This window comes from Anas platyrhynchos, chromosome 12, assembly GCF_047663525.1.
Source record: "Anas platyrhynchos isolate ZD024472 breed Pekin duck chromosome 12, IASCAAS_PekinDuck_T2T, whole genome shotgun sequence".
Classification (NCBI taxonomy): domain Eukaryota; kingdom Metazoa; phylum Chordata; class Aves; order Anseriformes; family Anatidae; genus Anas; species Anas platyrhynchos.
In genome coordinates this window covers 11,070,699-11,083,909 of record NC_092598.1, presented here as the reverse complement: position 1 = coordinate 11,083,909, position 13,211 = coordinate 11,070,699, and the positions used below count along the sequence as shown (strand labels likewise).

Below are 13,211 nucleotides of genomic sequence, written 5' to 3'. Positions count from 1 at the left end.
TATGGTTTACTCTATTCCCACACATTCAGCATTGTGTCTGCTTCTACAGCTGAGCAGCCTGACAAAATCAAACCAAACCAAGTGCTTTTAAGACAGTACAATAACAACATATACCAAAGTAAAACAAAGTCACTTTTAATTTTAGGCAGAACCCAGCTTTGACAAATCCCTTCTAAAAAATCAGTAGTTTTTTCTGCCTTATTTTAGAAGTACATTTTCTTTAAATGGCAACTTACCTCATATGCAAGACTTAAATCTTCCTTTTCTCTTATTCTATCTTCGTATGCCAGCAGAAGAGGTGACAAATATTTCATATCCAGCTTTAAAAAACAAGTCAATATAAATAAATTGCAAACCACAATCTCATCAATATTTATTATTTCTTCTCCTGATATACATTGTCAGTTTTAAAAGCTATTAAGGGCTTTCAGTTACTATTAGTTTTACATATAAGTGAAGAGGGAGGACCTTCCGGTTTCTGTATAGCTCTGAATAACAATGGGAAAGGAAAATTGAAGATTCGGTTAGCATATGAAGAAATTGTTTCACATGTTATAGGTTCCATTTCACAGATTACTTGCCTTCTACTTGCCAGAAGTTCATAGGCTACTAGTGGATCCACAAACATTCCTACCATCAGAATCACTGAAATATGCTATTTCCTTTTAGTTTTACCTTAAGTAATCACAGCAGAAGATTAACAATTAAGATTAATAATGAAGCAATAGACTTTGATGCTTTGTGTAAGCTGGACAGTACTAAATGAAGGTGTCATTTATGATTCTCAGAGCAACAGTACTTAATTTACATTCAGTAGTGCGAATTTGGTAACTGTAAGCAGTCTGTAGCTTACCATAAATTTAGCCAGAGTTTTACATATTTATTGCAAAGTTCTGCCCTATTCCTTTTTATGTTTATCATGTTCTACCCATATGTGATATTTCAACAACATAGCTAAATAAAGGCCTACAAATCTGAATATTTTGGTTCCTCTAAAGGAAGGAATGAACAGATCAGTGAAAATATGATGCTACTTACCAACCATGGGGGTGGTGGTCCTTTCATGGGTAAACTTTTTATTTTTAGATGCTAAAGAAGATATGTGAGAAAAAAAATAAATTATTTCCTGCTTTTTGAAGCAGCAACCATTGACCACTGCAAAAGCGGACAAGTCACAACTATTACTCTGAACAAGCTTATGCCTCTAATTACACATCGCATACGTAACGCAGACGGTCAATAAAACTGAAATTTAAACATCTTACAATACAGGAGAATAGCTAACTTCTTAAAGTTAGATTTAATGATAAATGCTTATTTTCAATTTCAAAGGAAGCCTATGCCATTTGTGGACTTTAAGATTATTTTATCTGGATTTGCCTCCTAAAACTTACAGGTGACTGAAAGGGCAATGGGACATATCTATATATATAACCAACATTCTCACCTCTTCTTGCAACAGTGGCCTGAATTTAGTTTGATAGCGACTTAATTCTACGTTCAAACGATGGACTGTCATTTTCAAAGCATCATTTTCGTCTACAAGTTCTTGTGCTTGTTGTCTCAGAGACAGTAATTCTGTAGCTTCCTCTATTAAAACAAATATTCAACTCATTTTAGTCAAAATTCAAGAAACATTAACAATAATTTGTTAATTATAAGGGAAAAAATCTCAATAAATTAGTATCATAAGAGAACTTCCCAAAATACTCTTACAGAATAAAGCCATGAGAAGTTATTAGCACAAAAAAACATTATGAAACAACTGAGTATTTTTCCCATGATCCTGTAAGTATTCCTTGACAAAATTTCTACAAATGTAGAAAATACTGTTCAGAAACTACTTCTGCATAGATACTTCCTCATATCAGTGAAGTAGAAACCTCCTACCAGTGGAAAAGTTGTAAAAAAAAAAACTAGAAAAATCAAGCATGATAACTAAGAATAGTTTGTATTGAAAGAATGTTTCTCCCACCTTCTTTGTGTATCTTCTTTGCAGCTTCTTTAAGTTTTCTGTTTTCTTCTTCTAATCTCTTCAGTTTTACTTGCTGTTCTTCCATTTGCTGTTTTGTCTCCTCAAATTGCTGGGCCATAGCCTGGTATACCTTATTCAAAGACCAGTTTTCTTGTTTTAGCTCTCTGAACTTCTCTTTAGCCATGTTTTCCCGTGCTTGCCTTGCCCGAATGGATATATCTATGAATGCCACATGTCAATATTTTCAATATTTTAATTGGTACATTGTTTTGACAATCACTTACTTAATACTTCAAAAGTCACTCAGATTAGAAAGTAAAAACAACTCAAACATCTATCATAAAAAGCCTGGAACTACTGTTTTCAATATGTATCACAGAGCACTCAGCATTCTTTTATCTCCTGTGCAAGATGAATACTTTTTTTCCTCCCCCATGAATTAGGCTTAGTGAGTACAAGCAAGAAAACGTATTTTTTTTATTACACATGTATTCTTTAAAATGAAGATTTGTAGTAATGGCACAGAAAAATCAGAAATACCTGGGGATAGTGGAGGTTTCTCCCATATGAGATTTTCAGCTAATGCTTTTTCTTCCTAGCAGAGAAATTATAAAAAATTAAACAGTTTGCTCTAGCATTTATCCTTTCTGAAGTACACTGAACAGCATCTTTGCTGGAGAACTTAAGAAACAGAACTTTTGAAACAGTTTCTTTTTTTTTTTTTTTTAAAGGTTTGATTCACTACTGACACTATACATCACTTGTCATTTGACTATCTTAACATCTTTTTGTCACTTACCAAAGTCAGTCACTTTTGGATGCTTGAAACGGTATTTTCATTAGTTGTCAAAGACATACAGTTCTCACAAAATCTCATAACAGAAAAAATAAATAAAACAAATTTTCTTGACCTAACAGAATAGATAGGCTCTCTTGTTAGTTTGCATAGAATATTCTAGAATAGAACACTCTTACATGAACTGTCAGTCCATAATTGGGACTCAAGTATGTTAAAGTATAAAACCCTATACAATAATTTTGTTCTTCCTGTATTAGTTAAAGCACATATTTTTACAGTTTCAGAAAGTTCTTTCAACAGTAAATAATTCGTAAAAACAGCCTGAATTTACGCTAATGCATTTACTCAGGGTGAACATGACTGACATACATTTTTATGAAACCACAGAGAAGTTCTGTAAGGATACGATGCCATGTGATTTAACATGCTGAAACACTGATGCCCAAATAAGTAGAAATTCAAGAACAATTTCAAAAGAAAATATATGTTGTCAAGAATTTGAAAAAGGAAGAAACCAACAATGTTAGCAGTGGAAGGCCTGACCATTTTTCTAAGTAGTATTCCATGACATTGATGTGAGAAACCAAATTTTTGGGTATTCTTTTTCAAGCTCAGAAAAGCAGTCAGATGGGCCCAACTCATAAACTACATAAAAATCTGGTGAAGGCAAGCTCAGGAGAATTATCACTGACAGGTCTCTCTTTCTATAGAGGATGTCTCCCACTCTCACTTAGTTTCGTTCTTTCACATGAGGAACAAGAGCATTTTTTGTTATTTTTAATAAAACCTACACCCAACTTTTGTGTGGTCTACACACCTATATGATGGGGATTTTTCAAAAGGAACGATTAGGCATTCTTGTATGTCAAAGGAAACATTCCCTAGTGACAGTAAGTTAGTTTTCTTTTACGTGGATTGTAAATTGTCAGCTAACAGCACCAGAATGCATCACAAATAAACCTTCATAAGTCTTACCTTTAAATTCAAGCCAAGATGTTTGTTTTCTGTTAAAGAAAAACAGATCTTTCAGTCAATTAAGAATGAAAGCATTGATAAGTCTGTAAATTACAAGGGTACAGACGGATATTTTAGTACACATATTACATACAATAATAAATGTGAGAAAGTCCTTGAGGCTCCAGCCCCATTTATGGTATATTAGAATATTGATGTGATACCTTACTTTACCTCTCACACTGTATAGATACAATTAAGGAAGAAATTAAGTTGTATTATCAAAAAAAAAGTTCTTCTAGCTGATTTTCAGACACAAAAATGTCTTCAAGAAAAATTAATAAGAATATTTTTTTTTTTATCTCCTTAACAGTGATAGCTTCTGGTACTTCTTGGGTACTTTCTTCCATTTTTTGAGCATAGTTACACTCCAATAGCTTCCAGAGTATAAACTGGATTGATCCTGGTACATAGATCAACAGAAACATAGTAGCTGTACTACACAAAACTGAGCTCATTATTTTTTGTTGTCTTTTAAACGCACCTGATTGTTAGTGGATGTTTAGGAATTTCAGTTTGATTGCAGATTTTCAATTTTCTGTAACTACTAAAAGTGGCACTTTAATGGCATTTCTTTGTCTGCCCTTTTTAAAAGGAAGATATCATTTATCATATGGTACTAATAAATCTAGTTTGTTCAAAAATTGTTTTTCCCTATGATTAACAGTAAGGCATTTTGTCTTAAGTAAGCTTATTTACCTTCTGTTTGCACATTTGACTCATCCACCTGCATGTGAAATTCAGTTTCATGAGACGATGTTTCTTTCTTCTCAACATTATTACTAGGAGGTAGTGGAGTCTCTTCCTGTATAAAAGACAGACAAGTCTATCTAAATCATAACACTATCGAAATAGCCTATGCCCAAATGTCTTGATATTGAAGTTTTACTACAGATAATGTCTTGGTCACATTGTACTCCAAAAATTTTAAGATAATAAAAGATACACTTTTTTGGCTTTAGGATTATATATAATTAAAATCTAACCCTTATCGTGATCAGCAGGAGGTAAAGAACTATGATAATCGTCTAATCTATCCCAGGGCAACATTCCTTGTCATCTTATTTAGTCAAAGAATTGATGAAGTTATCTTTTTGCTTGTTGTGTCATATCTAAACTTACTTTTTAAGAAAAATGGGCCATTTATCTAGCACATCACAGTACATGAGGAATTAATGAATAATTTTTAGCCTTGTCTTAGCTGTTTTTCCCTGTTGATTGCATACCAGCATCCTACGTATTTAACACCCTCCCTTTTTCACCCCCCCCCTCCTCTAACTGATTACTGTTCCTTCACCTAGGTGTGTTTTCCAATTCCTTTCACATACACGACATTTTATTGCTTCTCAGCTACTCAGTTACTTATTCCTGTTTGTTGGAACACATTGGACAGGCATGCAAACTGAACTTTAGATGTGCCTTAACTGTCTTAAGCTGTTTCCACGCTGTAACATGGAAAAATCCACTGGTCTTCAAGCCACAAAGTCATTTCTTTGATTCTGAATGTTCCTATCCCTATGAGGGTCACTGCTCCTTAGCACAGTACTGAATCAAGAACTAAGCTTTCACCATACATAAAACTTCCAAGTGCATTTAACAAAATATGTAAGCTCAAGATGAAAATATGAGATGTTTCACAAGATTAAAACACATACTCTCATTAAGTTTATAGTAGAATCATAGAATCATAGAATATCCTGAGTTGGAAGGGACCCTTAAGGATCATCAAGTCCAACTCTTGACACCGCACAGGTCTACCCAAGTTCAGACCATGTGACTAAGTGCACAGTCCAATCTCTTCTTAAATTCAGTCAGGCTCGGTGCAGTGACCACTTCCCTGGGGAGCCTGTTCCAGTGTGCAACCACTCTCTCTGTGAAGAACCCCTTCCTGATGTCCAGCCTAAACTTCCCCTGCCTCAGCTTAACTCCATTCCCGCGGGTCCTGTCGCTGGTGTTAGTAAGAGCCATACTACCGGTGATTTCCTATTAAGTTCCTAATAATCAGAGATAAAGAATCTGTAAGGATCAACAAACAAACCTATCTTAGTTTAAGGGTAACTGAATCATAAAAATATATAAAAATTGAATAAATGCATAAACATTAAGAATATTTAGAAATATTTAATATATTAAAATGCAATAAAAGAATTAACTGATTTGAAAATCCTACCTTTTTATTTTTGCAAGGAACAGCATAAATAGCATTGTTGCTAAAACTTTCTTCCCTTTTCTCATTACTCTGAGAGCTGGACTCTTCCTCTTTATCAGGATCTGAAGGATAGGTATCCATGTCTTCATCCTCGCAGCAATTGCCTGATATTTCTAGGGACTGTAGAGGAGATCTGTCACTACCATCAAGTTTCCAGTTGGGCCTGCAAGTAGAAAGCAGTTTAAAGCTTGCTTCAGTGTCGCTTACTCTTCTGAAAAATAAATGTTTGTAAAGTAGAACCATCAATCTGAGAATATACACAGGTCCAACAGCAAAAGCAGACATGTAAGTTTCTTTGGCAGCAAACAAAGTACCTAACCTACGCAATACACTTCAAAATAGACAATTAGCGCTACATTTACTTCTTTCGCTTACAGACAGCGCCACACTAGAGATCAAAGGTTGCCAATTCTACATCAAAAATAGACTAAATTTTGCACAAAGGAATTACCTGACAAACAATTCAGATGATTCCCCAGCGTTTAACTTCTTGTATAACTGATAGGCATTTAGCAGAAATAATGCATGTTTTTACTTGCTGTGCAAACCAAGTCTCGCTCTGAGGACTGTGTGCATGACATCACTTTATGAGAAATGGAATAAGAACTGTAGACATTTTAGACTCTATTTATGATGTGGTAAGAAAAATGGTTATAAAACTCAGAGTTTAATTAGTTTTCAGTAATTCTTGGGTTAAAATATTTAATTGGCACATTTTATCTCTAATTTAAGATACCCAAACAGAAAGTATACGTTACCCCATTCTGAGCTCTGTGACTGTTGCATATGGCTCAAAGCACTCTTGTTCCACATAGGTGGAATCACTTTCCGAAAGCGATCGCTGCCGAGGCTGAGGAATAGCAACAGTGCGCCCTGTTAGTGTTGTTGCAAGGATAGCTGCTGCTAAAGCAGATCTGGAAGAAAAAATAAAAAAGCAATGAAACTACTGATGTTGTCTTCACATTTCATATCCTCTTCCACTGCAGAATGTCTTCACTACTTAAGCAAAGCAAAAAGTTCAAAGTTAACATGCATAAGCAACACTGAAAGTGCTAAGGGACTAGTTTTTAACTATTAACTCCCAAAGTAAAGCACAAAATCAGGTGTGTTCTCAAGGCAGATATCAAAGAGTACAAGTGCCCAAATCAAATGCATGAAAATAACAATGAATATACTGAGTTATATTTCCAAAATTAACACCAGTAAATTATAGTACTTAGCATTCACTTCAGTCGTAACAATAGTACCTGGTGGCACACTGAAAAAGCATTTCATATTCTGCTATTTTGTTTTCTAGTTCCTGTTATCCCCTACTCTGAACCTTTTACTGATGACTGAAGCTGTTCATAGATCCTGGAGCACTGCGAACTAGGACAAACGTAAGTAGACAGAAGCACCTATTAGTGGGATGATGCAGAGCAGAGAGAAGCGTAAGATGAAGAGGGAAAGACAAATGGGAACAAAGATTAAAGGAGAGAAATGGTGGGGACTGTAACAGGAATGACAACAAGTGGAGGTCAAAAAAAGGAAGAAATAATTAACTAGAATTAACTAAGAATGTTATATACTAGAAAGACCATAGAAAACAACCAGAATTTAACTAAATATAGAGAAAACATACTCCACGAAACTACAAATGAAAAGGAAAATACATTTGTATTTTCACTTTGTGTAACTTGGCTGTATAGCTAATTCAAATCTAATCCAACATGGTTTTCTATACAAGTTTTTAAGTCTTCTTTTTTTTTTTTATGCAATAAAATGGCAGAATAGTAACATTAAACTTCTGCTCTTCTAACAAGCAAAAATTTCTAAACTCATGGTACTAGCTCTGCTACACTCTTAGCACCCAAATTAAAAACAGCCCTAGCATTAAAAAATCAATTTGTCATCTTTCTAATAAATTACATATTCATAAAGGTAACTGTTCTAATTACTTGGCTTGCTTACGTATGGGAGGAAAATAGGCATCTTTACAATTCAAAGAAGGGAACTGCTCTAATTTAAAAATACATTCTGTTTTTGAAACAGCTTATGTAAATGCTACAGCAAGGACATGCAATTCTTCTTGTCATATTTTTCTAGTATGCTATTGCAACTGATGAAACAAAAAACAACTCAAAACCTACCTGGGCCTTTCTGGAGAAGGGTTTGGACTACGAGGGGGAGGGGTGCGGGGAACTGCAGGTTTAGGAGCTATGGTAGCAGCAGGGACCAGGCCATGAGCTATATGTTTCTAAACAATTTAAAATAAAATTAGTTGATAATGACTTTAAGGATCACAATGAAGTACAGAACCAAACATGCACAAAAACTAACTATACAAAATAATATAAAAGGGAAGAACATTTACATGCAATTAATGTAAACAGAAGACAGAATGATTTTAAGTATAACTTCAGAACATGTATGAATAGTTGCTAGTGAAGGTTAGAAATGTAATTTATGTAAGACCCATGACTGTAGGTTCTCTACCCATTACATCACTATCCACAAAATTAAGTTTCTTAAGGACTGGTCTGTTTTTGTGTACACACACAAGAAAAAACATACTAGAAATCATCTTTTTTCAGAAGATTTGAATGTAGTTTCATAGTAATGTTATTCCCTCTCTTGTACAAAGGGTTTGTAAGTCAGAAGTAATCCTCTGTTGCACCAATATGAGATAAAAACAAAACAAAACAAAAAAACTATCACTAACAATTTTTAAGGGTCATAACAGTTCATTTAGCCTGAAACAGGGTTAAAAAAATCTTGGGGAGTTTTAAAATCAGCAAACCCAATACTTTTTTTTTTTTTTTAAAAAAGGATGATGCTGAGTGCCAGCAGAGAAAATCCGGTGCCAGCACTCCCCACAGCGAGTGCTCTGAGAAGGGCCACAGAGCAGCGCAGGCTGGGATGAGCTCTGGAGATGGGGGCTCCGCAACCTCCCCAGGCAGTTCCAGCGCTGGACCACCTCACAATTTTTACAAATGAGGTAAATTTTGTATTTGAATCCGCGCCCATCTCCTCTCCGGCCCGCTGCAGGCACCAGCACACGCTAGGCGCGAGCCGTAACCGCTGTGAGGGGCGAGGCGGGCGCCAGGTTCCCGCCGTTTCTCCTCAGAGCCCCCCGGGCGCCTCCCGCCGCAGGACGGCCCCGGCCGGCCCGGAGCGGCTCCGCCTCAGCGGGGCGCTGCCCGCAGGCCCCGCACCCGGTACCGGGCCGCCCTCGGCAGCGCGGCTCCCCCCCGGGCGGCTCCCCCCGGCCTCGCCCCGCGCCCCCCGCCCCGGGCACTCACGAAGGGGCCCCGCCGCCCCCTCCCGAGGCGCAGCGGCATCGGGGCACCGGCACCGGGACGGCCCCGGGCGCTCCTCCGGTCGCTGCGGGCCTGCTACCAACAGCCCCGCGGATTCGCCGCCGCTTCTCTCCCCAATCGCCGCGCTCCTTGCTCGGCCTTAGCGACCGAGTTGCGGCGGGCCTGCCGCCCCCTGCCGCCCCCGGCCCCGCAGTGCGGCCTGTGGCAGAGCGCCGCGTCTTCTCGTGACCTGTAGCTTTAAAAAAGCTTGGAACAGGCTTACAGCCTTCCTTTTTGTTATTTTTATTTTCTTAAATAGGGTGTAACTGCTGCTGAAGAGCTCCAGGCGGTGTAATGACAACAAAAGCGAACTTTCCTGCGGCAGGGGGATCCGTGGTGGTGCCCTATGGGCACGTGGTTGGGAACGAGAAGTGGAGAGGGTCAGAGATAGCCCAGCGGCTGCAAGGTAAGCACAAACAACTCGGGAGGAAAAAACAAAAACGTAAGGTGAAGCAGTCCCTCTGCTGCCCAGTGCTGTTGGATTGGCTGAGACATGCTTTACTCTCAGACTGGGGCCGTATTTGTGAAATAATCCACGTTAGCAAGCTGAAAATTCTGTACCTGTGATTAATCCTGTCATAGCTGCTGAGCAGTGTAGAGAGGAAGAACTGACTGCTGCTTGGGAGCCACAAGCAGTGAGTGTGAATTCACCACTGTGAATGTGCACCGCCACTGAAATCCCTCGAATTTGTACAGATACTGGGGTAGTGCTTTCACTGGCTGGCAAACTGAAGGTGATGCTGTCAGAAAAGTGTGGGAGGTTTTGTTCAAGTCCAGAGTTTATCAAGAAGCTATCTGGAATCTGCACTATTAAAGAGCTGTTAGTTGGCATTTCCAAAGGCATCATGCAGTACTTTAGGTTGCTTGTGCTGGCCTTGTTTAAAAAAGAAAAACTTGACAATCAATTTCACTTTCTTTAGAAGCCAGCAGGAACTTTGACACATTGGGAAGGTTGTGCTGTTAAAGTACAGTAGTTAAAAAAATATATAATTGCATTTTTTTCTTTTAATGTTCTCATGTTAAGGGAAAATTAAGCTCATTTTTGAAGATGGCTTGGGACTTGTGGACTTTCATCTTTCAAACAAAATTTGCATTTTATACATTTCGGAAGCAGACTTGGTTGCAGGAGATGACTTCAAACGAAGATTGGTTCGGTTTAGGAATGTAAGTAACACATAAAGAGAAAAAGAAGTTTCCAACTGGAACTCGCTTATTCTGTGCTTCTGAAAACATTCTTCATGTGCTCTTTAAATGCTACAGGAGCTAAAGTTGTGTCATAATTTGACACAACTTTTTTTCAGTGAAAACTGAAAAATTACAAATCTATGTAACAGTACTTTACTGAACTCCAGTACTGTTGCTGCAACTTCTGTTCTTCCTCTGATTTGCTTTTAGGTAAATTAACTCATACATGACAGAAGTTTGCTCTGTGCTGCATTGCATCAGCTTGCCCGTTAACAAGGACTTTCTTTTTTCCCCTGCCTTCCCCTTCCAATACAGGCCAACAGTCTTGGTGGAATTGTAATTGTCGAGAGGACTCAAATAAGCGACCAGTACTTCATAGCAGTGCAAAAGCTTGTTGTGCTAGAACTCGGAATGGTGCTGCTTCCTGTGGCAAATCAAGCAGAAGCTTCTCAACTTATTACTCAGCTGGTAAGTTCCTATATTAGTGGAGAAGCACTTACTAAGCTATGGGAGGAGAATTGCCTATTTTTCCCTACAATCATCACCTGTGTTCAGAAAGAATGGGTGTGATCTTAAAGGAACACACAGTTATGTTGGGGATTGTAGGGAAAAAAATATCCTGCGACAATAGTAAGGTAGAACAGTTCAGTGGGAGGAGGAAACAGAGGGGAAAAAAAAAGAACTAAGTACTGGATTATATATATCTTTTGTATTTGATGAAGCACTGAGATGCCACTGGACAGCACTAAGCAATTCTCCTTTAAGTCATCTGTCAATACCAGCTTGTGATTGTTGTTTAGTCTCAGGCTGAGGAAACTTCTTACAGTGATTATGTCAAACAGGTAACAAAATAACTGTTTTAGTTCATGGTTTATTTTAAGAAACTCTTAGATTTCCTAGTGAGGCTTTGTGGATTTGCATCTAAACCCTTGAGGGCACACAGGTGAGGGGCAAGGATGTTTGTTTCTCGAACTTCCTCGTGATAGCATTGAAATTGTAAAACCTAAAAAACAAAAGCAGAACTCCAGCAGAGGGCGCTCGGTATCGCCTATGGTTTGGTTTTGTTTCAGGTCCGAGAACAAAGTAAGGATCACAACAGTAACCCCTTTCTTCGTAAACAATGCTCTCAGCTGCTAGAGCCATCCGTATTTCGGACTGTGCAACAAATTCCAGGAGTTGGGAAAACAAAAGCTCTGCTTCTACTGCAACAATTTGGAAGTATTCACCGGCTTTGTAATGCATCTGTTGAAGAGCTTGAGGTAGTAGTTGGACAAACGGTAGCACAACAAATCCACACGTTCTTAGGTTCCTGACCTGTGTAGCACTGTTTTGGAAGACAAGACTGCTTCTGTTATTGTGAAGTCTAAAATTGTTTTAATGATCACATACAATGGTAACTTCTATAATCCTGGTAACAACCAGAGGGTGTTGAGTAATTCTCTTGAGTTTACTTCCTCTTTACCACTGCTCTGGTTGTGTAGACTGAGCTGTGAAAAATACCTTGGAAAAGGGGCTGGGACGTGTCTTACATCCATCTTGAACAAAAAAAAAATAAAAAAAAATACGTTTTTTCCTCCTGTGAATGCTGAAAACAAGGTAATCTGTCTACATACATCTTCCAGAAATACCACCCAGGTGTTAACAGTGTTTATTTATTTAGAGTACATGCTACAATCTCGCATTCGCTTATCTTTCAGTAGAATAGATTGTCATCTCAGTAGCTAGAAATATGAGAGTTAAAATGCTTTAAAAAAAAAAGTACGTCTTTCACCACCTTTTTCTTCTCCCTCCAGGGAGTATTTATAACGGGCTGGGGGACAGATACGAGTCTATCATGACACGACTGTAGTTATTAAAACATTTTTTACAGTAGCTAGTAATATGCTTTGTATTGATTATCTTTTTCCTTAAATTACATCATCCTAACACTTAACACTGCAGTTTAGGTAAGACTTCAATTGTTTTATAGTTGAATTCTCAGGTGAAATTGTTTCTAAAATCCAGAAAACATGGAATACTCAAAAGAAATGCTTAGTAACTACAGTTTCAGATTACCTTTTTTCATCCAAATATAGCACTTATTTATAGTCAGTTGTATGTAATAAACATACACGAAGTTGATTACTCTTTGTATACCCCTCATTCTTTAATGGGAGCGTGAGTTTATGTATTAGTGTATAGAAAACAGTTACAGCTTACAGCAAAAGTCATCATATGCATCCTCCCTAGAACTGTGCCTTACTTTATAGAAGTTTGAGATAGAGATGAATCGTAAATCCAGATGACAGTACTAGTGTGATGGTGATGCAGTTACATTGGTTATTAGATAAGTTCATGCAATTAATGACAGTAAATTTTTTAAGGCTTTTTAAAATTTAGATTTATTGTACTGTACAACTTCAGACAAGCACAATAGAGTATAATGATTACTTCATGTCACAACCAGAGAGAGAACGCAGCTCTTGCTATCAAAGTTATTGCAGCTTGCTTAAGCTGTTTGTTTCTAAATGTCTTTTAAGAGGGAGCTGTTCAAACTTCACTTGATGTAACCTCCCCCTGTGGTGCTTCATTGTAAAATTTATGATTTATAACTTGGGAGTTTCTTTGGAAAGTGCTACCAGAAAACATCTTTGACTACACTAACTAACTTGTTTCTCTGGGTCCTTCTTCGGTCCACAAATTGTTAACAAA

The 13,211-nt window shown here is 37.7% G+C and overlaps 2 protein-coding genes across 3 annotated transcripts in view; one reads left to right on the top strand and one right to left on the bottom strand.

The window, feature by feature from the left end:
* CEP89 (centrosomal protein 89) overlaps positions 1 to 9,620 on the bottom strand; it is a 25,845-nt gene extending 16,225 nt beyond the window's left edge. The window contains exons 1-11 of one of the 2 annotated variants that reach the window (XM_027467184.3): positions 9,279 to 9,620; positions 8,127 to 8,233; positions 6,756 to 6,911; positions 5,959 to 6,160; positions 4,488 to 4,593; positions 3,750 to 3,778; positions 2,516 to 2,570; positions 1,976 to 2,194; positions 1,448 to 1,590; positions 1,039 to 1,089; positions 237 to 320 (exon numbers count right to left, since the gene is read on the bottom strand). In XM_027467184.3, coding sequence (XP_027322985.2) covers positions 237 to 320; positions 1,039 to 1,089; positions 1,448 to 1,590; positions 1,976 to 2,194; positions 2,516 to 2,570; positions 3,750 to 3,778; positions 4,488 to 4,593; positions 5,959 to 6,160; positions 6,756 to 6,911; positions 8,127 to 8,233; positions 9,279 to 9,317 — 1,191 coding nt within the window. In that variant the 5' untranslated portion in view covers positions 9,318 to 9,620. The remainder of the gene's footprint in view (positions 1 to 236; positions 321 to 1,038; positions 1,090 to 1,447; positions 1,591 to 1,975; positions 2,195 to 2,515; positions 2,571 to 3,749; positions 3,779 to 4,487; positions 4,594 to 5,958; positions 6,161 to 6,755; positions 6,912 to 8,126; positions 8,234 to 9,278) is intronic. The other variant, XM_072043990.1, reaches the window with a different exon arrangement.
* On the top strand, positions 9,602 to 13,211 carry FAAP24 (FA core complex associated protein 24). Its single transcript, XM_072043991.1, has 4 exons — positions 9,602 to 9,741; positions 10,360 to 10,499; positions 10,836 to 10,988; positions 11,591 to 13,211. Exons 1-4 carry the CDS (start codon positions 9,630 to 9,632, stop codon positions 11,831 to 11,833), a joined length of 648 nt encoding a protein of 215 aa, XP_071900092.1. The 5' UTR covers positions 9,602 to 9,629; the 3' UTR covers positions 11,834 to 13,211.

Excerpts from the sequence above, each read along its gene's own strand:
- FAAP24 (XM_072043991.1), top strand. The coding sequence starts at position 9,630 with ATGACAACAAAAGCGAACTTTCCTGCGGCAGGGGGATCCGTGGTGGTG. Across the intron at positions 9,742-10,359 it reads GATAGCCCAGCGGCTGCAAG|GGAAAATTAAGCTCATTTTT; the intron begins GTAAGCACAAAC and ends TCTCATGTTAAG. Across the intron at positions 10,500-10,835 it reads GATTGGTTCGGTTTAGGAAT|GCCAACAGTCTTGGTGGAAT; the intron begins GTAAGTAACACA and ends CTTCCAATACAG.